The following is a 24,326-nucleotide window of genomic DNA, read 5'->3' on the forward strand; positions in this document are numbered from 1 at the left end:
TCCACGTAAGCAAGACCTTCCTCTTTCTTTGCTTCTTCCCTACTCTATTTAGATCTACTCCAGCAATAAAAAAGACCTTCGCCTACTTTGATGGGTGCCTGGCAGTCAAAGAATGAAAACTGAAAAGCACAGCTTTTGAGGGAAGAGAAAAACACCCGGATTCCTCAGGAATTTCTCAAGCCAAACAAAACAAAGAGTTAACCCAATTGCTTGAGTCAACATGTTTTCTTCCAGTAAGGTTCTATCCTATTTGGCTGGCCTTCAGTCCCAGGTTTCAGCTGTTCTGCTGATACCACGTTTTCCACAGCAGCCACCATCCCTTCTGCTCCTAGAAGTCATTACACACAGGTCTTCCTCCTGCCTGGCTTCTCCAGTAAGAGACAATCAGCAGAGAAGGAACAAACACAGGTGTGAGGAGCCATTCACAGAAACACCCACATCGAATCACAAACCAGACAGCCAAATGGATGTTTAACCAGAAAAGTCAACAGAAACCACCTCCTTCTGCACATGAAGCAAGAGCAGTGATATGATAACGCTGTCACATAACCCAGAAAGGGCAAATCATGCTCAGAGCCTGAACTGCAATCACAGGAATTCCTTGTTATAACTAGGCGGGGTTTTCCCCCCTCCCCTTACCTCATACTTTCACAGATGTCATGAGCTGAAGTTCATTCCGCTCACATCCTTTTACTGCTTAGAAACAGAAACTGCAGTCAAACAAAACCCAGCAGTCAAATCAGCCCTCCAGGAGAGCACTGAGCTGTCCTACTTCCAGTGCAGCAGCTCCAGTGCCACCACCCACACTGTACCAAGGGGACAAACTTCACTGCACAGACAGCACAAACTGGGACCACGCACTGTGCAAAACAAATGTTCAGAATGTGCTTATTTAAACCTACCAATCCAACAATACCAGAGAGGTTAATGGGAGAAGAGTTGCTTGAGAACTGACCCCAAAGCACCAGAGCGCCCAGACACCTCCATGCTGAGTGCTGCTGTGCTCCAGGGTCGGCATCTCAGGTTGGACGTGGAGGATCCCATGTGTTCACTGAGCTTGGAGATCAAAGCTGCCAGGGAGCAACAACATCCACTATCACATATGGCTGTGACTCAGCCCCAAAGGTGTAAAACTGAGCTCCTGCACCATGAGAGATGTGAAACAGTTCATTTCTTTGAGCCTTATCAATAGTTTGGGTAAGTCCTCTTTAAAGTATGTATCCCTGGTGCTCCTCCTCATCAAGCAGAAGCAAGCACACAGCCAGCCCTTCCCATCATTACTGATGCATAATGTGGGTGTTACTGACAGATGAAAAAAAAAGCACAAGAAAGGAGAAAGAAAAAAAAAAAACTTGAGTAAGAAAAGAAGGAAAGCATGAGTAATCAGTAGGTTCCAGGTTTCATGGAGCTCTATGACTTAATTCACTGCTTACATACAGTTAATCATTCTCATTAGAGGCAATGACACTGATCCCTTCTGTAAAGAATCCCTCTGTGAAATGTGCTGTTCGAGGTTTGGATATAACACACATAACAGGAGACAACTGAATTCTTCCCTAAACTCATTTAGAAAGAAAGGAGTTAAACACAGATCAATCACTGAGGCCAAATAAGGACGTGCAACGAAAGGCTGAAAGAAAGAAATGAAAGCAATTTTGGTTAATGGAAAAAGAATTACTGCTTCCTGCAACACGTCCCACAGCGCTGCTGGAACACTTCAAGCTCCTCAGCAATGGCAATGCCGTTACTTCCACGCTGACCACAAGGCACAGTTGCAATTCGTGCTGTTCTGTCTGCAGATTGTTCCTGAAGACTCAGAGCAGAGCACTGCAAACTACGGCTTCTACTTTAAGCATGCTTTAAAGCAATCCTTCTGTTCCGCTCTGCATCTTATGTGCCAATACAGCACCTTCCACAAGCATAACATCAGATAAGATTCTAATACTCTCCCTCATACTGTTATAGATTCTGCAAGCCATGAAGGTGAGCGGGGACGCAGCACCACATGAAGTCCATAATGTTTGTGCTCCCAGCCCACCTGCAGGGCAGCCCTCCTTCACACTGCCTGCTCAGTGCTCCTCATATGGGATCACCCAGCTCCCAACCCCTGTGTTAGGGGGGCTGGATGTGGGTCCCCTGCAGGTACAGCTCCTAAGAGAGGCGTAGAAACCCCAATGGAAACGTTCACACAGGAGACGATCTGAGAAAATAAAAGCTGCAGTTAGGAGAATAGATCAAGTGCTCTTATCTGAATGAGAGCTGATCAGTTACACAGCAAGCGCCGCCGCCATATTTAATAAAACGCTTCCATTCTATATTGTTTACTATAAACAGCTCCTCAGTTAGACCCAATTAACAATGCACGCATTCACCTTCAAGTCCTTATGCTGAAGTCTCAGACTGGGGTGTATTTTTAATGGCATCACCCCACTGACCCCCCCCACCTCTCAGGTCCCCTCTGTGGCCACACGCCATCAAGCTGCACTCAGGGCTTTCTGATAGGAAAAGAGATTGGCACAAAGAAACCCAGGATACACGCATTAAAACACCGGGGTAATTAAATCCACGAGGTGGTAATGGATTTAGTGTTCACTGAATTACATAAGGCAGGAAACTTGGTTCCAAAGCATGGAAGTTTAAGCTGTTAGAAGCTTTGGAAAGATTAGCGTGATGTCACAGCCAGCCCTCCTACCTAAAGGACTTTAACAAGCACAGCTTGCAGTGCTCAAGCTAAAACAAGTCATTCAGTATCATAGAAAACAGAAGCAAATGCTGAAAAACATGCAGCAAATTCTTCCCAAGCCCAACAATTACTTCCTGTTGTATTCCCAGTGAGTGAAGAGGATGTTCTCCAATTCTTTGTTAGCATGGAGTAACCCACAGCCAAACGCCAGGTAGGGTTATCACTATTGGTAAATGTTTGCAGAAGGAATTATCTGCAAAAAAAAGTTGGATAAAAATGACACACACACAACGAGCCAACAGGCAGCATTAAATCCAACTACAGTGTTACAAAGCACTGCCTTTCCATCCGGAGATACACTGAGCACTGCATACCAACACGAAGGGATTCATATATTTACAGCTGTTCACAGTGTCCTTTATGTTCTGTGCACACAAAGCGACAGGGCAAAGCCGGCCCTGCAGCTCGATTGCTCGTCAATTTGTGAACGATGGGGGGGATTATTGCTCCCATACGGTCTCTCCTGACAAGGCGATGTTATGGCACCGAGCTCAGCGCCCATGGGCACCCGGCAATACACAGCCAGAGCCCTGCAGCATTGAAAGCACCGGGAAACAAAGACACAGCCGTGCAGAACGGGAAACAAAACTCGATGGGGTTTTGTTCTCAGCAAAAAGTCTAAGCGGCGCCCTGATAACAGCTACGGAAAAGAACTCAAAAGAGGCTGAAAACACATCCGGCTGCACAATGTTATTTACCCGAGGGCCCTCCGAGCCCCCGCACCGCTGTCAGTCCCTCCCACCCCACATCCATAGACCAGAATTGAGGCCACAGAACGAGATTGACCCGCAGAGCTCAGGCAGCCCCCCCCCATACACGGACCCCCACCCCATTTCCCCACAGGACTCCCCCCCCCCCTCCCCATTTTACTCGCCCCTCTTCGCACACAGAGGACCTCCCCCCTCCCTCCCTCACACACACACAGACGACCCTCAGCTCTTTTTTTCCTCACACACAGCTGTACCCCCACCCTTCCTCCTCACACACTGAGCTACTTCTTCCTCTACCCCCCCCCCACTACAGAAGCAAATGACCCCCTCAGCGTTCAGGCCTCATCACACACAGCCCCACTCGTTAACCCTCCCACACGGAGACCCCCCCAGCCCCCAAGGGCAGGGCAGGGCAGGGCAGGAGGACTCACCTTCCGACAGCTCCAGCTCCAGCTCGGCCAACTGCTCGCGGACCTCGCGAGGCAGCGAGGAGATACCCGCGGCCGCCGGCTCGGCCATGGCGGGAGGAGAAGGTAAGGGATAGGGGAAGAAAGGGAAGGGGAATAAAGACAGGCCCGGCCCGCCGAGCTCGGAGCGGCTCCGGCTCAGCGCCGGGGGCTGCGGGTCGCGGGAGCAGCGGGAGCGGCCGCCACCTCCGCCATGCTGGATACAGCGCCGCCCCAGCGCCGCGTCACGGCGGGCGAACAGCGCGTCACCGCTCGGCCCGGCCCCGCAGCCCCATTAACTCCCATTATACAGCGCCCCCTGGCGGCCATGAGAGGAACTGCGTGCGCCCCTCAGGCCCAGCTGCGTCTTCCCGCTCTCCGCTTCCCGCCTCCCCGTCCCCTCAGCTCCCCACAGACAGCGCAGAGAGACCGTTATTGGGTTTTGGGTTTTTTTTTGTATAGGTTTTTTTTTTTTTGTATAGTTTTTTTTCTTTTTAAATCAGCTTTTTATTTTTTATCTTTATTTTTTTTTTTCTCTTCTATAACTGTTATTTCAATTTCCCATAGCACCTTGGCAATGTCAAAAAAACAAAACAAATACAAATATCATTTGAACATTTAAAGCATGGAACCTACTTGACAACAAATTTATGGGGGGGGTTTCTTGTTTTTCTTTTGGACAGTTTTGACAACAGGAAGATACAGAAAGAGAAGCCAGATGGGTGTTTTTTATCTCCTTTCACTCAAGTTTTGCCCTATGAAGAGCTGAGAGATACTGTGGGGAAAGCTGGATTCATAGAGAAGGAACACGAAGGGTGAGCTCAATATATTATCTGAATCTTTTGTATTCTATTAAAAAAAAAAAAAAAAAAACAGAAAAAAAGAAAAAAAAACCAACCATTTATGCACATTCTGTTAGTTTCTGGAAACTGTAATCCATAACTGAAGCTCCATAAAAATAAACCTCTGGTTTCTTAAATATAAAAGTTTTAGGTTGTTACAGGTTGGTTTGGTGGATGGGTTTTTATTATTATTATTTTTTTTGTGTTATTTTATTTTTTTTCTCAGAAATAAGTTGCTTTAAACTCCGTTTCAAGTCCTCCCCATCTGTACATTAAAAACAGACTCCAAAAGCCTCTTGCAGTGCCTGTGCTAAAGGCACTTAGAGAAGAGCTAACTAAAATACAACAAACCAAAGCTGGGTGCCATCATCCTACAGGAAGCTTGGGCTAAAGGGAATATATATATACACACGCACACACACACACAAAGAGTATGAGAAGTCATTCAGATTAATGGCGACAATCAGTTAACGTTTCAGAAGGAGAGAAAAAAAATATATCAAAATTAGGAAGGAAAAGAAAATGAAAACAATTCTATTGCATATCTGTAGTCATCGAGGATTTACAAAAGAAAAAACCAACAACACTCATCAGAAGCCATTTTCCCCCCCACACACACCCCGAAGTGCATTTCTGTTGCATCGTCTGTAATACAATGGTGCATCTTACAAATTTAAAACATCATCTGTACATTATCAGATATTTCAACCCAGGCGGAACCCCCCCCCCCGGGACCAGTAAAAAGAGCAGACAAATTCAAGACAATTAAGCTGATATTGACAAAGTAGTAAGGCCATAGCTATTGAACTACAGTAAAGCATCGATTAAGTCACTTATTTGCTACTGATCTGCCACAGTATCACCTTTCTCTTCTGGTTAATAGAGTGGGTTACATTTTTTATTTTATTTTATTTTTTTCTCTTTTATAAATCTACTGCTAAAACTGCACCATCATACCGTGCCAGGCTAACATTATTGTATTTTTCTTTTTAATTATTAAAAAAAAAAAAAAACCAACAACAAAACAAAGATAGCAGGAATGTAAGATACTATAAAACTAAATTTTAGAAACCAAAAGAAAACAAAATTTGCACTTTTTTTTTTGTTTTGTTTTACTACCACATGCAAATAATTAACTCCTCTTTACGCTCTCCGGCAAGAGAGCGGCCTGATCTTTTCCATGCACAACAAGGTGGAAAAGAACTTAAAAACCAAGGGAAGCACGGAAGTCAGCAATGCTGAACGCAGCTCACAGCCCATGAAAGCTGCAGGCGTGGATCATCTGCAGAGCAGGCCAGGTTCTGTTTGCATGGAGCTGCTGAGAGCTGCATTCTGAACATGGCTGTTGAAACAAGGGACAGCATCACCTCTACCAATGGATGAAGTGAGGTGAGTTAAATGACACAACACCCATGGGCTGCCCCAACAGTCAGCCTGGCTCAGAGTCACCTTCCTGTCCCTGCGTCCCCCTGGCAGAGCAGGCAGACGTGATGGGCGCACACAGCAGCTTGCCTGAGTCTATTCCAGGGATGAGAACGTTAGCAGCTAGCCTGTCTAAGTGAAACACTTGCCATGCAATACGAGTACTGCAGGAGAACTTGCACACAAAACTAGAGTTTTCACAGCCTTTACATTTACTTGGTTACTTCCCCCCAGTGCACAAAAGATTAGGAAAGAAAACAACGGTATCAATGGCAGGGGGGGGAAGAGGAGGAGGAGGGGAATGCTAATGTGAAATCCTTGCAGGTAAGCATTAAATAAATAATTACGAGTGCTCTAATTTGATCAAAGTCTTAATGTGCTGGGGGAAAAAGAAAAAGAGCCAACGGGTTTACAGACTCATTCGTGTACATTGTACAGGAACCAAACTGCTGCTGGGAAATGTACATCCAGGACACACAAAGCATCCTTTCCACGGTCAAGTTTTCCCAATCACCATTCAAGAAAGACCGAACTGCAGTTCATCTTTTTTTCCACAAGTAATAAAATAAGTTTTGTTTAAACAAAAAAAAGAAGAAAAAAAGAAGTTCCATTTCACAATCATTAAAAGCTCTGCTTCCACCTTGGAGCACTGCGTGGTTACCAGGAGCACTGTGAGCACCCCAGTGCCTCCTGAAGCCCCATGGACAGCACAAATCTACCCACACATCTGTGACTATGGCACAGGTTTTCCAGTTTGACTGCAGTCACTTTTAAACAGATCAAAAATAATCCTGAATCCCATCTCAGAACTTAAAAACATTTCAAAACGTTTTCAGTTTCTCTCCCATTCCAACAAATGTTATGGAAATAAATGGAGAAGGGTTCTGGAAGCATTCCTAAACTGCAGACGTGATCAACAGTTATTATTATTTGAACTAAATTAAACAAACCTCCCAAACCCAGTACAGGTAGTTTAACAGTGAGTAATGATTTTGGTTTGGTTCTCTTCTTTTTGTTTGTTTTTGTTTTTTTTTTTAATATATATGTGTATATATATATATTTATATATATAACATGCGTAGAAATGAACAGTTAACTGCATAAATACATCATATTGTGTTATGAATCAAATCAAAGCAATTGCCAAGCTGAATAATAAGTTAGAGAAATGACAACTCTGGCTTTATATATATACTTATAAAAATAGATATGAGTGTTCTCAAAGCAGTTGATAGAGAAATGCCTACTGAGGAAGAAGTCGCCAAGGGTTATCTGGCTAAGAAATCAGAAAATGGAAATCTTCACAGTTATTTTAACTGCCACTTACATTCATTCTAATGGCAACACTAACATATATTACTAAGATGTTTATGGTATATATCACAATTGAGTTTTCCAGTGTTCACAACTTACGACTTTAAAGTTTGTACACTTGCTATTCGCTACCGAAAGACAAAAGGCGTCATTTCTTACTGCTGGAACCTCCTAAGGCTTCACACAGCACTATGAACCCTGGCATGCTGATTTGGGCAGATTAATGAGCTGAGTCTTCCCCTTTCAGTCATTACTGTGATCACCTTCAAACTTAACCACTTACTACACAAATAGCATTGCAAATCCAGTCGGCACAGCTAGGCCAGATGCCACCTTTCGAGCAGCTTCTCTGAACACGAGGGGTTTTGTTTAATTCTTTACCCTTACTTCCACTTGGAACACTTCTTCCAAGTCAGTTGTTACTGTATCAGCTGTAAACGAGTTCCCAGTACACGTAAACCCTGACTTCTAGCATACAGCATCCCCTGCCCTACTCCAGATCACAAAGACAGGTGAGCTGCTGACTGCCCCAGAGCAGAGCCCAGCCTGAGCCTGGCAGGGCTCTGTGGGGCACAACTCCCCAACTGCAGGCTCTTTACACAGAGCTAACACCATGGACCATGTGGCTGTCCATCACTCATCTATACTGGGTCTGCCTCACAAAAACATACCAAGATAAACGCACAGAAGCCTGCAATAAAGAGATTAGAGAAAGTAAAAAGCGAGATAAAAACAAACAAAAAACCCCATCACGTTGCCCTCAAGGAGGCGAGGAAGGTTGAACCATAAGTTCTGACACGCTCCCTTTCTGCCTCCTTCCAACTGCACATACCAGACAGGTTTTGCTGTCCATGTGCTCAGACCTGCAGTCCACTCTCCTGTAAAAATTCTAGTCGAAGAAGCTTGCTGAATGAGTTATTAGTAAGGTTGAGAAAGATACTCCAAGCTGGAAACACAAAGTTTACTACAGCAGTACATTCAGTTTGATCATCGGTAACGAAGCCGTGACAACAGACCTGGCTGCACTCACTCAGCCTCACACACCGACCAAGCACCTGGGCTGCAGACGTGCTCTGCAATGCAAGGCCATCAACGGCAGACGCATCATCCTACAAGCCAACTGTTAAATAGGTTAAAAAACAAAAAACAACACTTCTACTTTTACAGAAATGCTCCTTTGTTTCAAAAAATAATCATCTCTTCTCCTCCTCCCACGCCGAGCGACACGTTCATTCATCGATTCGTAACCTCTCCCTTTGTCAAAAAGCTACTTTCACAACCCCAGAACAGATTTCAAGCAGGAAACCCTCTGCAAATTAAAAACAAAAATACAAAAATTATAATCTCTATATTCATATTGATTGGAATCCTCCAGCATTTGTGAAATCACTTTCAGAGATGAATTTTGGGACTCTCCACACAAGCCACACTCCAGTTCAGTATTCCCCCTTCACGAATACTTCTTTCTCAGTCTCCTTTGCTGCTCATTAGTCCACAGCTCCAATTAAACAGAGGAACGAGCCGGACAGGTGTTACTTTGGTGACCGTGGTGGCACGTACTGCTCCTTGCCCACACGCCGCGGCGCTCCCTGAGGCGATGATCTGCGTCCAAACTGGCGTCTCTGTTCCCTGATTTTCCCCGCAGCTCCCCGGGGCGCTCCGCTGCCTCGGAATCCGGAGTGATCCTTCATCCGACCCTCGGCTTTGTCAGCAGCCTTCTCCGCAGCCCTCTCAGCTGTAGCACTGCTGTCGCTTTTGGCAGGGGGATCTACGTTGGTGCGAAGCTCCCTGAGAGGTTGAACAGGGACGGGAGGCGGCTCCTTTGGGGGCTTCTGGCAAACTTCTGCATAACTCAGCTTGCGCGGCTCCTTTGGGACCAATGGAGAAGAGCAGTGTTTACAGAGCAGAATAACCACACCGCACTCTTCCACACCATCCCAAGAACACACACAGCGAGTGCTGAAACCACAGCCGTGGCAAACTGCAGTGAACAGATCCCAGGAGCTACTCCAGCACACCTGCGGGAGAGTTCCCTGTGTTCCTCACTCCATCCCTGTGCTGGGCCTTACCTGCACAGCCACCGCAGGAGCTGCATTTGTGTTAGTAGGAGACGAGGTGGTGTTCGTCCTTGGTGGCTTCGCAGCACTGACAGGACAGACAGACGCAGGTGGGGACGTGTGGCTTTTAACATCCTTCTGTACGGACACTTCTTCTGGTTTGCTCTCTGTCTGAACTGCACTGCTAAATGAAGAACAACGTAACATTAAAGCCTGTGACACAGACTTCAGAGCCACAGCCATGTTTTCTGTGCAACACAATGGTACAGCTTTTACTGCTACCTTCCACAAATAGGAAAGGAAGCACAAACATTATTGCCATCCTGCAGGATGTCAGCTCCAGCCTTAGCCAGGACACACAGATTTGAACGCACTCGGTTCACGTAAGCTGCATACCTCAATACCACAGCTTCAGCCTGCCCCGATGAACTCACAGCCTGCTGGACAACGCTGTGTGTCTGTTCCTCCGGAGCAGAAGCCGGACAGCTGGGCAGCAAATCTTTGCTTTCCTGTGCAGAAAGAAGGTGCAAAATATGAACAGATGACACATGTGCTTGAATTGCTCCCCAACATGCCAGTTACAAAAACTGAAAGCAGCAGATTCACCTGGAGAAGCCCCTGTCTCAACCACACACAAACTGTTCCTACACCAACAACCCACATTTCCCTGCTTTATTCATTCCAAAGCTGAGCTTACACTATCGTAATTACAGAAGCTTCACCTAAATACTCCCACACGAAGGCAAGGAAATCCAGAACAGAGACAGAAGATGTGCTATTATATTCAAACAGCACAATGTTTGGTCTTAAAGCACTCTAACACACAGCTCTAGCAGGAATGATTGATGGTTTAAGCAGGGGAGAAGGAAGACACAGCAAGGTGAGTTACTGTTCTCTTGCCAGGACTTGAGCAGATACCTTTTCTTTGCCGATTCCCTTGACTACATCCGACATCCTGCTCTCCAGCATCAGCTCTCCTGGTATTTTTGCTGTACTACCAGGCAAAGGTGGGAAATTCGATGCTAGCAAATCAAACTTTGGTGTCTGAGTCTTTATTTCTGTTGAAGGCTGAGGTCTCTACAAGAGAAGAAAGTATGTGTTAGTTAACAGAGCCATGAGAAGTAGTACTGGAAGAGCTGAAAGTGAGCACTGGGGAGCTTACTGAGTAATGGCGACTACCCACAGTGTAATCTAAGAACTTAAGGATTAATTATCATCAATCTAAGAACTTAAGGACTTAAGAACTTAAGGACTGTGCCATTCCTTCAGTAAGCACATGACTTGCAGTAAAGGAAGTGGAACTTACTGAAATCCGGTCATCTTCTCGTCTCCTTCGACCTCTGAAGATGTTCCTCCTTTAAAGGGAAAAACAAACCACTCGGTCACTTATTTACAGCCAAGTACATCACAAGGGGACCCGTATCAGAGGGACTCACAGCAGCCTATCATGAAGATTTACTGCTTATGCCAATAAAAATACCAAAATTAATTCATCAACTGTTCTGGAAATGATTCTGGAGACAAATCAGTTATTTTGGAATAAAGACATCTTAAAGTATTTGCCAGAAGAACTGTTAGGTATTCAGTCAAGCAGGAGTTCATGCTAACAGTTAAATATTTATTGTGCTCTGTTTAAATGTAGGTTTTCTCCAGTGACAATTTACAGAAATGCCTGTTGTGCCAGTGGCTGATCCTTGGCTCAGCATCATCTGAACCTCCAACACACTTGCATTACCTGCCCCTGCCGATGCCATAATCTCCATTCTGCTCCATCTGCATGGTAGGAGAATCCTTCTGGGAATAGCCTTGCTCTTGGTGCCCCGTTAGTGTGCTGTTATGTCGCTCCATAACAAAATTCCTTGAGTTGGTTCTACTCAGTGTTCCATCCCCCACTGACACGGTACCGGCAGCAGCTGGACCCTCCGCAGCGTGCTCTGAGCTGTGTGACGATCGGAAGTGAGGCTTCACACTGCGGGGCACATGGCAAGAGGCTCCGTGACCCAGAGTTCAAAGAACAAAATGCAAAGCTTCCATTGCCTGCTGTTAATTTGTAGCTGACAAAAAGGAGGAGGTCAATATGCACTGGAGCTCCATCAGAGAAGCCTTGTTTCCTCAACACTTGTCAAGAACAAAGAGACCGTTCTTCCTTACTTCCATCTATTCCTTCCATTCTAGCTCTCCTGCCACCTCTCTTCTCATCAAATGTTGCCAGCAGAAAACAGAGGTCGCTGCCTGACCAAGGGAAAACAAAATCCTCCAAAACTTGGTGCAGTGGAAGACACAGCATAACCCTGACCTGTACCTGCTGCACGGACACTGGGTTCTGGCAACTAATTTGGAGAACGAAACCTGAAGAACAAAACTTCCTGCAACACAAGCAAAAAAATCTGAACTGCAACAAGAAGCTGGAGCAGATGTACGACTGAATGTGAGCCCCACTGCCCAAAAGCCAGGATCTCAGCCCTGCTGCTCCCGTTACAAACACCTCCAACACCAATTTGTTTTCCAGACCTTTTACCCATTTATTGATCACTCAGCATCAAAGCTGTGTCTCCTCTGAACCGCGATGTGGCTGTGCACACTTAGTGTTAGTACAGCTCCAGGTCTTAAACAGAAGGCAGCACAGAACCTGCCTTTTCTTTGCCAGGTTCTGAGTGATCAAATTCATCTGCTTTGCCAAAGCCATTTTAAATCATCTTTTAGATGGCTGAACAGAAGATATCAATTTAACTTAACCAACACTAACACTGAGAACTTTGTCACAAAACTTCCTTTCCTGCAAGGACACCGCAGCAAATCAGAGCAAAATAAACACGACCAGCTTAGACAAATGTTTAGCTACAGACAAAAATCCAATATTTAACTAGCGACTGCCTGTATGACAGAACAAATGAAGCTTAATGAGCCAGGACAAATCTAAAAGCAGCAGCTGAATGAACCTCTCTGAATGAGCTCTTCCGCAGTTCAAGAGGAGATGCATCAAACAAAGATTAATTCATATTGCACAGCTTTGAGCAGCATTAAAAACCAATTTTTAGGCCCCAGTAAGGTAACGTCTTCTCAGGTCAGCCCTCAGATCTCATAATCTCAACCATCATTGAGAAGGCCACAATCTTATCTGGGCAGAAGAGCAAAGCAGAAAAGACAAGGAAAGATAAGGAGGAAAAAGAAATAATAAAAAGCAGAGAGAAAGAAAGGTGAGATGAAAGAGTAAAAGGAAGGAAAAGCATGAAGTGCAGACTGCCCAGATGCCGACTGTTGGACCTGTTCTCTCTTAGCGCGATACTTGATCATCACTGGGCCAAACTTTCAGTCTCATTCTTGCGAAGGAGTCCTGCTGAAGTATAATCCCTGTCTGCTTCTGGAACATTAAGATTTATTACTTGGTGCAAGCACAGTGGCTCAGCAAGATGTGCAGGAAAGATAAGACAACCGAGACAGACCAGCAGAACCTGCACACACCTGACCCTGAAGCTATGACTTCCCAAACACTCAAGTTTAGCAAATGGAAGTTTTAAAACACCAGAAGAGTTTTAAAAGCTTAAAGACAAGGCAGGTGCATTTACAGGAACTCAGTGGGTGTGTGGGCATTCCCAGATGTTAATCTTTAGGCACATACAATTCTTGCACGTTTCTCAGCATCCATACCTCTGAGATGACCAACGTAACAAGCGATTTTTACAAGCTTTAAGTTTGAACACAGCTTAAGGCAAAAATAAATCCAAAAAACATTAATCAAGGTCGGCATTATAGCTGTGATCTGTGCAGCTGTGACAGAAGCAGCTGCCCCATCTCCTAAGCCGTACTGCCAGCTGCAGAGCCAGCACTGAGGCTCTGCTGAGTCACCAGAGACCACATTCCCAAGTTCATCCTCTGCCAACAACCACAAACCTTAACTGCATCACACAAACACTTACAGAACTGTCAGTTGTCAACTGACTCCCCAAACAGAACACAGCTCCATTTCCACGCTGCCAGCCACATGCTGAACGCAGCAGAAGAGCTCGCAAATAAACCCATTTCCACCCACACAAACAGATTACTACTCTGTTGTATTTACACAGCACTGCTCCAGCAAATACAAAGCTGTTTCCTCCTCCCCACTGCTTATATCCAAGCAGGGTCTTTGCAGTTTATCAGGAAAGATGGGGATAAAGTAAATAAACTACAAGTAACAGACAGGGCGTCGTGCAACTGTAGCACAAAACAGTCAGGGATGCAACTGAGCTGCACACGCTGAGTGGCTCTGCAGGACTAAGCACACAGCAGGAAAAGCTCATGTTTGTGCTGCACAAGTTTGGAATCTGTGCATGACAAACGAAATCAGAAGTATTACCTTAAGAGGAAGTTATTTGCTCTCTCCAGTGCACACGTCCATTATTTTAGGATTTTAAGTTGCTACCTTGATCTTTATTTTGTGGTATAAACCAAGTTGAAAAAATAAACAAACAGTTTGGTTGTTTGATCAAATAAACAACCAGGTCCCATTATGAGGCGCTGCACCCTACAGGGGTGCAATGAACACTTTGGGGTCTCAGTACTGTACATTTACCCTCTAAGAACGATGGAGGAGCCATCTTACCGATTCCTATGGAATGGGCGACCTATACTCAAAGAAGCAGCACTTGTTTTATACGATCCCGGTGTATTAAAGCCATTCACAAATCCACCGTTAGGAAAGGGGGCCTGCAACAGACACAACAGTCTCAATGGCTGAATTTAAAAGAAGAATGTTTGCAGTTACGTGACATCAGTTTCAGCAGTTATTCATTTAGTCTGCACATACTTTTATGCAGAGCTACTCCAACTAGCATGCTGTAACCTTACTACTAGAGAGAAAACCCCACCAGGTTCACCCAGCCTTCCTTTATGAGGTCCCTGACATGAAACATAGCCATCTGACTGCTCTGCATTCTGTAGCTGCTAACCCCACTGATCTGCCATCCAAGCCATTACTGATGCTTTGGGCTGCCTCCCCCCATTGTCATCACTCAGTAGCTGTAACTCACCAGTGGTGTCTCAAAATAAGGTGCAGGATTTGGAGACCATGTCTGAGGCACGATGCTGTAAATAGAGTACTGCTGAGGACTATATACAGGCTGCATAAACAGCGGTGAGGCAAACTGTGCTTGTGTTTGAACAGGCTGTGCATAAACACTGGAATCCACTACCCGGTAACCATTCTTAGCAAAAAACGTGTTGATGGCTTTTATCCTGGCCTGTAAGATAGCAAATCACAGTGGGAGAAATGGAGAAGTAGAACACGATACCCTTCTTGTCTATTGAAACTGTAACACAGGGGACACAAGGAGGAAGTAGGCTGATTACTTCTTACAAATAAACACTCTGATAAAAATCAATCAGGATACCGCTTTAACTAGAGATATCTCAAGTTTAAGGTAACACTGCTTTCTATAGTAGTAACCACCCAGACTCCAGCTTGGACAATTCCAGACCCAGATTCCCATGGAAGTAGAACAGATTTCACACCTCATGGGAAGCAGCACTGTGAATGTTAACCTGCAGGAACCAAATGGTAACTTCCCAAGGCTATCCACCACCTCGTTCAAGTCAACAGCCTGCAGAATTATAAACTACCTCTACTTTACATCTATCCCACTGCTAATTCCTTAACCCTCCACTCCCACAAACGCATGATGTCATTCCCATAGAAACAATATTTCACTCTGAAATCCCTTATGAAATTGCCTTACCATTATTGGCTTGCCCTGAAAGGTTTTCACTTCTTCCCTTAAGTATTTAAATGCCTGCACAGAAAAGGTTAACATTAGAATACCTTGATGAAACTGTACCTCTTAAAAGACGTGACTTTATGTGCTTCCTTCTTAGCCCAGCTAACTTATCTGGTATCCTGAATTTGAAGTGTTATCTAACACAGTTGAGGCTGGCAAGTTCTGAGGCAAGCAGACAGGTGAACTGTAATGCTACAGCCTTCTAACTTCTATATTAACTAGAATTTGGATATAATCTCATAAAATATCAAGAGGGAGGATCAGTAAACAAACAATACTTCAAGCAGTGGGCAGCAGGCATGCAATTCTCTCAAGCAGGGGAAGCATCAATAACAAAACAGAGGTAATAATACCAAATAAGAGCTGGAGGCAGCCTTACCTGCTGAGCATCTGTGTCAGACTGGAATGTAACGTACCAGTTGTTGTTGTGAGCAAACTCACAACTTATGACTTTGGGGCAGTTTTCGTTTTTAAACAAAGCCTTAACCTCCTACGGGAGACAAAGACATCAGGTACTTATGGTAAGTTTCACCTGACCAGAAATGCTCTTTTATTCCCTTTACAGAACAGCAAATTACCCTCTACCAGTTAATGAGCTCAACAGCATACCAAGCTCCCCAAGTAAAACCAGAGGAATTAACTGACTAAAAATCACCATAAGAGGAAAAAATCACTATACTGGAATAGAACTGGTGATACTTCTGTATGACAGAGATCAGGCAACTGAGACAGTCATCTCCACAAGAATGCTTCCAAGGGATATTTCTCATTTGACAATTAATTAATTGCAACAATGGATCATATTTCAGACAGGACAAATGTACTGTTCAATGTCTGCATCCAAAGAACCAATTAAAACTGTGAGTAGACAAACACCCCATGTCACAACCTTAAGAAACAAAGAACCAAATCATTCTGTCAGCCAAATATCAGTAGGAATTTTATTATCCCCCCTTCTCTGAACATAATGAGCTCAGCTCACATGAATGGGAGATGTGTGTGTTTAAGAACATTTCTTGTTGCCAAAACAACTGTCTGACTTCAAGTCAAGAAATTCAGCCTGAACTCCAGTCTGTGTTCTGGGCTGATTTCATTTTTGGATCTAAAGAGATCAGTGCAAAGTTCCCTCCAGAAAAGCCTCTCTAGCTCCATTTTGTTGAAAGTTCACTTAAGAACATTTTCAGTATTAGGAAATAGGAGCAACAAAGTCATTTGCATTTGAGCTACTTTTGTCAATGGATCCAGACAGAAAAAAAAACCCTACCTCCACAGGTGTTGTTTCAGGGATCTCACGGAGAATGACAATACATCGTTTGTGGTTTGGTCTGACTTTCTCCCCTGTCTCATCCACTTGTACCATAGGAGAAGCTACAATTAAAACACAAAAACTGGCTTAAAATGGGACAATGTACAAGGCAATCACTACTAACACCACTATCACAAAGCAGCCTCTCACCAGCATGGATTCAGGCATTTATAATAAAGCATAACTCGAATTCAAGAGTCTGAAGCCACCCCTTATACATATTCTTTGCCATACAAGGTTCTCTTCAGCATTTACCAAACACCCAGACTTACATCTCAAAACGTCCAGAATAAGGTCCATATCAGTTGTCAGCTTCTTAATACCTTCCATGTTAGCAATCGTCCATATTGGAACAAACTGATCGCTGTCCATTTGAGACATCAAGTAGAGATCCTTGGAAAGATTCTCACTAAGAAGACAAATTAGTTTATTTTATTTTAATAAAATTCCACCATCTTTCTTTTTTTTAAACAGATGCCTTAAAACAACCACGTATTGCAAGGCTTCAATGTTCACCAACACCACTCACAGCCACTGTGGCCAAAACATACTCGGATTTCATCCCTTAGCAAAAGTCATGGAAGATCAATGCAAAGCAGAGTAAGGTGATTAAAACTGCCTTGATGGAAGTTAGAGCACACTCTGTTTTAGCAGAGAAAGCAACACAATCTTGCTAAAGACATCTCTAAATTACCCCAGCACCTCACAGCACAGAGATCAGCCTGGGTTCCCATTCCTGACAAGGATGAATGGATGGGGCTGAAATGCACCACAGCACTCCAGCAGATCTCATGTCATACTGCACCTAACTCCTGTCACCCACAGCTCACGTGTTTATCAATCAAACAAATAAAACCAAGTATTTGCTACAAGTTTTAACCAAGAGTTCACACAAAGTTGAGAGCTGACTGTACCGTGAGAAGCAGAACTCGAGTTGTTTCCTCAAACATTCTCTAATATCTTCTGTGGACACAACGGAGTTGCCTTCACCTGAAATTTATCACATTCACCATCAGATCTCAGTTCCACATCAATAACAGAACACTTTTCATTGCACAACTCAAGCATGAATCCCTCAGGGTAACAAAGGAAAAGGTCACAGAAGACACATTTAAAGATGGCCACACTACACGCTCCAGGCTGTGTCACTCCTGTTGTGCTGAGTTAGATCCCATGGGCTTCATCTACCTGACCAACTGCAACGGCTGGTTTGGATTTCCTTGAATACAAACTGAATGGGAAATGACAACGTTCCTGCTCATTTACAAGCCCTATCTCAAGGGCAGCATGCATTGCAGAGCTACAGCTACTGACAGTGTTGTTCTTAATCAAATACCCACCGGCCACTTCATAGATTTGGTATCCAAGATCTTCTGTTGTTAGGACAATTCCATTGGCAGCTGCTTCATCGATTCCTGTGCCATTCCTCGCAGCTTCACACGACGTGGAGTACATCACTTCATAGTGCTTGCAGCTCTCCTCCGAAATCTCTGCGTTACCTGGCAGTAGAACAGACCATCAGCAGAACCCCAACTATCAACTTCAGAATAACTTCCATTGGAAAACATCAGCGTTTTCATACTCCAGAATGCAGAAATAACACGGCTTGGATTCTCAGTGTCTGCGCTGCAGAGGACAGCACTTCCCACCTCTGCATTTTCACAACCATCTGGATTGCACAAAGGTCTCAGTAAATACCATTATCCCAAGGCTGTAGGATTCCCCCATAGCAGAGGGGTGGTTTAAGACAAGACTGTGCTGCAATTTAAACCATTCAAAGCTCCCCAAAACCTTCAGAACTGCTCTGTAGTTTCTACCCCATTAACAGCACTACCATGCAGGAGTTCTCCACATCACCAGGTCATCTTCCAGCGGCCCTCAGAGCTTATTTTTCCATTCACGGGGTCAAGTTTATACTAAAGTGCAGCAATGGCACACAAAGACATTTTGAACCCATTCCTACACATTTAGCACCTTGTTTCCCTCTTAGCGCGTTACAGTCATCACCGGGCCTTCCAAGCTCCACTACCATCACATCAGAGCTATGGATCCCTCCTTGAATTCCATCACAGCTCCCACACACCACAGCCCGTAACCAAACCCGGTGCTGGCTCATCTCACCCTCTGTCTGAGTCCCTGCCACAGCTGCTGGTTCGTGCCATGGCAGCTCTGTGCCATTGCTCGGCGGCGCCGCCTCGCCGCTGCCCTGGGGACCCTCCTGCCACACCTTGGCGTTGGGGTTCAGGCCGGCTCCTTTGGATGTTACCTGCTGAGAAGAGCACAACAATTCCATTATGGGAAGTATCTTATTTCTACCTCCTCAAAGCGCTGCCTCCAACTTCTTTATTTACAGCTCCGATAGCAGCAGGGGAAGCTGCTGGCTGCCAGGCTCTGCTCACCCTCCAACCTTAAAGGCTTCCAGTCCTCCTGCCACCTTTCAGCAGAAAAGGGGAAAACAACTACAAAGAAAACCCATCACATTCCAAAAGGAAGAGTTACCAACGAGTTACTGAACTCCACTGGTGACATCTATCCTAACACAGCACTGCTTACACCAGGACTCCTCATGAACCCAGGTGAGCATTCCCTGATCTCTCTATGACTTGAAGAAAGCTGTTGGCAGGCACTGATGTGTTTTTGGATGTAGGTAAACTTGTAACCAAAGAGATCTTAGCGCGATGAATTCAGCCCACACCGCAACGAGGTTTTGTGACTGTGAGCAGAAGAACGTGGCTGGAAATGGAAAGGAGGGGCAGCAGCAGTGCAGTGTGAAGGGACAGAGCAGCTCCTCTCCAACAAAGTGCTGGGCCCAAAGCTCAGTTTGCAGCTGCAGCACATTCCCATCGCTCCACACTGCACTCTGCCCCCCACCAGCCCCTCCTGTGATGCAGCACCGTGGCAGCAGAGTGATTTAGCTTTTCAAAGCAGATCCCATTTCCTTCCATTTACTTTTCATCCGAATTAAAACCAAATACCAACGAGCATCCAGGAGATGATTCATTACTTACAATGCTACCTCCCTACCCCACGTCTTACAGGTTCAAACCGAGCTCAAGATGAAAATAGCTGCAACGTGCAAATCTGATAAAGTGAAACTGAAAGATTTAAGGGAAGAAAAGCAACCCCGGGTAAGTCTGAGTTACTTCAGCACATCCTGGAAGTCACACACGTTAATGGGGAAGTTCTGAAGTCACAGAAAAAAGTGACGAGAAACCAAATAGATTCAGGCTGGTAGAGAAATGAATGGGCCTATTAATACAGCGTCTGAAATACACTCCTGAAACAGAGCGTGGGCTACTTCCTCTTTGTTGCAGTGCATTTAATGACACATAATGTAGCTCTGGAAGACCCAGCCCTGATGTCATGAAGCTTAATAGCAAGACACCACAGGCTCTGAGCAGATAAAAAGTCCCTCATTTACATCAGCCTTTTGAGGATATCATGTGCTGCGCCCTGAGAGCAGCGCTGCTGTTCCAGCAAGTGGCTCTATGGGAAAAGAGGCCAAAAAACACCAATTCCTGCTTATTTAGGGGAGGTTAACAAACACCAGGCCCTTCCATTGGCTGCCCAACAACCCTCCCTGCTGCTATCGGGAACTTTCATGATGAGGTTAAAGCTTTACAGGGATACAAAGGTTAGGAACGCTCGCTGGCATCCACGAGCTGACAAAGCTCCCAGCTGAACCTCCCCCACTTCACCTCAATTTCAGAAACGTGGTCAAAGATTCCCCTCCAGAAACTCCTCCAAGTTGGTCACTGAAGCCCCCCCTGCTCTTGAGAAGAAGGCAAAGAATATTGCTTTGTGTTCTATTGGTCTACGTTACCTTCCACAGATGCAAGTGAGCCTATAAAAATGAAAGCACAGCTTCTTTAATGCTGTATTATCCTGTAAAATCTGAATGCTGAGTGTGGGATGGAATTTGCAGAACAAACTGAGAGCCCTAAAAGAGCAGCAAGGTGAGAAATCTAAAAGAGAATTCAGTGGAACTTGTGAGGTGAGAACCTGAACATCTTCCAGAAGGGAAAACATAAGCAGAGGCAAATAAAAATAACTATTAATAATGAAGAAATTGGCAAATCTATGGGAGATTAGAAAAGAGAAACCTTATGGTGGCTGATGAGGAAACACCTGCAGGGACTGTTGCCCATCGGCTGCTCAAGGCTCAGCCAGACTGAGAGGTAAATGAAGGGCAGTGCTGCCACTCACAACTGATCTGCACAGCCCCACCTGAACCCATCGCTTCTGTGTGAGCTGTGTCAGCCATCTCAGTGCTCACAGCCCTGCTTTCCTCACTGGGAAGCAGCACAGGCAGCAATCAGGGCAGCATTTCACCCATCCTGAGCATGTAGATTCGGCCGTGGCTGCAAGCAAAGCGCAACTATCCATCCCAAACACCAGCAGGTGAACAACAACGAGCCTCACAGCATCACCTCAGCTAAGAGACCTGCAAACAGAAGCGCACGCGGTGATGAAATCAATTTGCAATCAGTGCGTGCACACCTGGGCTAAGCCTGAAAAACAGCACTGACAGCTGGACTTGGTGAGCTGATAAACCCCCCCAAAAGCTCCACAACCCCCAGCACAGCCCCAGCACAGCACATCTCTATGGGGCTTTGCAGGCTGAAGCCAGAGGTGAAGCTGCTCTGTGCACCCCAGTGATTCACAACAGCCGACTCTGAGCTCACACTGGAAGGGGAAGCGCCTTCACAAGGTCAGACGTGTTTCATTTGGAGCTCCTGAGAACGTCACTGATGGTTCCTGAATGAAGATGGCAGAAACTCACAAAAAGGAAGAAAGGAGACCAAAAAAAACAAGGAAAATATGGTGTGTGCCTTCGTGGGGTTCAGGGAACACCCGCATGGCTCTGAGCCCAATAGGAGCACAGACCCCACAGTCAGGTCAGTGCTGCTCATGAGCTACAACAGCTCAACTTCAATCCTACAAACCCAACTCTCACACTTTATATCTTTGCAGCCTTTCATTCCCCCCCGCCCCCACTTCCATAAGCCTCGAGCAGCAGCACCGAGTCAATCACCTTCAAGGCGCACTCACAAACATTTACACGCTCAATGCAGCCCGTGTTCCCGTGTCCCCTCTTGGAGCAGCCGGTCCGTCACCGCTCGGTTCCTTTTCTCGCTGTTCGCCCCTCGAGACGGAACTGGGGGAACCACGCGGCGCGTTGAGCAGCCCCGGGCCCCGCCACCTCGGCGCGGGGTTGGATCGGTTGGATGCGGTTCGGCTGCGGTTCCGCTCGTTGTAACGTTAATCGGGGCCGCCCCAGGCGCAGCCGCTCCCGGTGTAACGTTAATGTAACGTTAATGTAACGTTAATGTAACGTTAATGTAACGTTCAACCCCCCGCAGCCGCTCCCGGCCGAGGCCCCGCGCGGCGCGTCACCTTCAGGGCGGTCCCAGCGGCGCCGCTCCCCGAAGGTCACCGCGGTGCCTTTCACCGCCGCCCCGCGTTGTCCCCGCCGGCTCGTTGCCGCTCCCCGCCCCCTCCTCTCGTCTCTTTTCTCTTTCTCTCCTCCCGCCCGTCGTTCCGCTCCCGCCGGACCCGGATTTGCTGTGTCAGCCCCGTCCCCTCCCCCCCGTCCTCCCGCCACATGGCCCGGCCCGTTGCCGCTCTCACCTCTACAAACAGCAGCATCGCTCCCTCCTCGCTCCTCCCGGCGGACCCTCGCTCCGCTCCGCGCTCCCCGCTTCCCGCCGGCGGCCGCGCCAGCGCCGAGGACACCCGGGCTCCGCCTCCGGCCGCTGCCGCCAGGCCCGGCCCCCGTCTCTGTCCGCCGCCCGCTGCCGATTTCCGGGCCGCGAGGAATCGCTTCCGGGACGAGGGAGGAGCCGGAGCGGCCCAATCGCGGACGGGGCGGCGGCAGGAAGGAGCCACGCGACCCGACGGGGGGGAGACAGCGCCACCTGGTGGATGGGAGGGGGATGAGCAGGAGCCGGGAGATGAGCGAGATGGTGCCGCTTTGTTTTACGGAAACTGGCCCAAATTCGGACCCTTCGTCAGGGGAACGAGCCGGGATCCCACGGCTGGGAGCGGTGGAGTCACCGTCCGTACAGGGGATCGAGAAGAGCGGAGATGCGGCACGGATGGACGTGGTTATGGGCACGGCGGGGTGGGTTGGAGCAGCAAACAGAGCCTGCCCCAAAGTGACTGCGTCGAATCTCAGGGAGCGAGGGTTGATTTGGGGCTTTGGGTGATATGGGAATATTCCATTAAAGTCCAGCAGCCCTGCAGGGGAAGCCCGGCCCCACTTAACACCATTACCTGCAATTACGGCTCAGCAAATGGCGTGAGTTTGAGGCAGGGAGGGAATCAAAGTCCAAGGAAGAGATTAGAGGCGGCACAAGCTGTGCCCCAAATTGCTGGCACAGATGGAGGATCCCACGAGCATCTCACACGTCTGAGATGCACCTCAGTGACATTCCTCGATCCTGGGGGCTGCAGGATGGAACTGACGGCCTCCATCCTCACCCCTCACCCACCAGATACAATCAGACTCAGCACGTTTCATCTTCAAAGCACTTTGCAAACATTAATTCATTAATCCTTTTACCCTCCTGTGAAGTCATTAAGCGTTATCCCCGTTTTACAGACCTCTTTATCTTCAGAATCTGCTGGTTAATTTTTCATGTACCCACCATCACAGCAATAGAGAAATCATAGCACAGAATCGTTCTGATCCTCGTCTTCAGACCTGCTGAGCTCTGAAAATCCCACAGGAGCTTCAGGACTTCAGGCAGGCCCCGGTTTTCCTTTGCTCCTGCAGGACGCCCCCATTTAATCACACTGGTAAAATCATCCATCCGCTGTTGGCCAAATCACATCCACGACTGGTGGAGCTCTTACTCACTTACAACCTCATCAGGCTTCAAGATGGGGCAGAAAAAACAGACCCAGTCTATAGAGCCACTAAATCATTCATCTCCCAACAATAATTGTTTTGTCTTCCAAGGGAGCAATTCAAAAGGGACGGTTCAAGAACCAGAACAGGCTGTAATCAGATAACATTTAATCCCCATCTGAAAGGCAAAGAGAAACAGTTTTGTGTTTACACCACAGTCCGGTTTCCTTCCTGTTAGTCACCAGCTCCTGTTATATCCACTTATAGGAGGGTGGTGAGGCTGACAGCGTTCCCTCAGCTCCACCCCAAGTGCCAGGAGCCCAAATCCCACCGAGCAGCTCCCAAAGGCTTTCTCTGCTCATTTGGTTTTGGAATCGCAGCAGAAACAATCGTCCCTCTGTCCGTGATGTGCATCAATTCATTCTGCTCCGCCACACGCTGAAATGAGATGTTGTATTGTGAGAACAAATGAAGGGCACGGAAGAAAGCTCCTCTTTATGGCTCAGTTTGGTAGAGTCAGACGAGAGAGGGATTTATTTTTGTTATTGGTCAAATTATCTGACTCTGAGGGGATGCCAGTAAAAACTGGGATTGCCCGCATTGTATCTTCCCTCTGCTCCATTTATTCTTGCACCTTCTGAATCTATGGCATCTCAGGAGCATCTCATCTGCTGCTCCATAGGGGGAAGCAATGCTGGAGGAGGAGAAGGGCTGACAAATCCCCATAGAACAAGCAAAACCTTCCCCAGGCATCAGAGCCAAGAGGACATTTCCAGCACCCGCTGATTTTGCGAGAGGAAACTAAACCTCAAAGCAGCTCTGAGGGCACAGCAGCAGGAATTAGTCCCAAAGAGGCCAGAAGGTGAACGTTGTAACCACC

The 24,326-nt window shown here is 46.6% G+C and overlaps 2 protein-coding genes across 5 annotated transcripts in view; both read right to left on the reverse strand.

The window, feature by feature from the left end:
- DIP2B (disco interacting protein 2 homolog B) overlaps positions 1–4,143 on the reverse strand; it is a 59,389-nt gene extending 55,246 nt beyond the window's left edge. The window contains exon 1 of the mRNA XM_015886830.2: positions 3,885–4,143. Within this exon, the coding sequence (XP_015742316.1) occupies positions 3,885–3,972 (88 nt within the window). The 5' untranslated portion in view covers positions 3,973–4,143. The remainder of the gene's footprint in view (positions 1–3,884) is intronic.
- A 4,281-nt stretch (positions 4,144–8,424) lies between these two features.
- On the reverse strand, positions 8,425–22,407 carry LARP4 (La ribonucleoprotein 4). 4 transcript variants are annotated; one of them, XM_032441073.1, is made up of 16 exons: positions 22,225–22,407; positions 18,715–18,859; positions 17,934–18,092; positions 17,508–17,583; positions 16,866–17,002; positions 16,552–16,655; positions 15,667–15,777; positions 15,249–15,302; positions 14,544–14,753; positions 14,117–14,220; positions 11,270–11,503; positions 10,841–10,889; positions 10,453–10,611; positions 9,931–10,043; positions 9,547–9,718; positions 8,425–9,345 (listed from the first exon to the last, which is right to left on the reverse strand). In XM_032441073.1, the coding sequence occupies exons 1-16, from the start codon at positions 22,240–22,242 to the stop codon at positions 9,010–9,012; spliced, it is 2,181 nt and encodes a 726-aa protein (XP_032296964.1). In that variant the 5' UTR covers positions 22,243–22,407; the 3' UTR covers positions 8,425–9,009. The 4 variants fall into 4 exon arrangements, with proteins under 4 accessions (XP_032296964.1, XP_015742328.1, XP_015742327.1 ...); XM_015886842.2 differs by having other exon boundaries at positions 9,547–9,715; positions 18,715–18,862; XM_015886841.2 differs by having other exon boundaries at positions 18,715–18,862.
- Positions 22,408–24,326: the final 1,919 nt, after the last annotated feature.

This window comes from Coturnix japonica, linkage group LGE22C19W28_E50C23 (genome assembly GCF_001577835.2).
Source record: "Coturnix japonica isolate 7356 linkage group LGE22C19W28_E50C23, Coturnix japonica 2.1, whole genome shotgun sequence".
Taxonomy (NCBI): domain Eukaryota; kingdom Metazoa; phylum Chordata; class Aves; order Galliformes; family Phasianidae; genus Coturnix; species Coturnix japonica.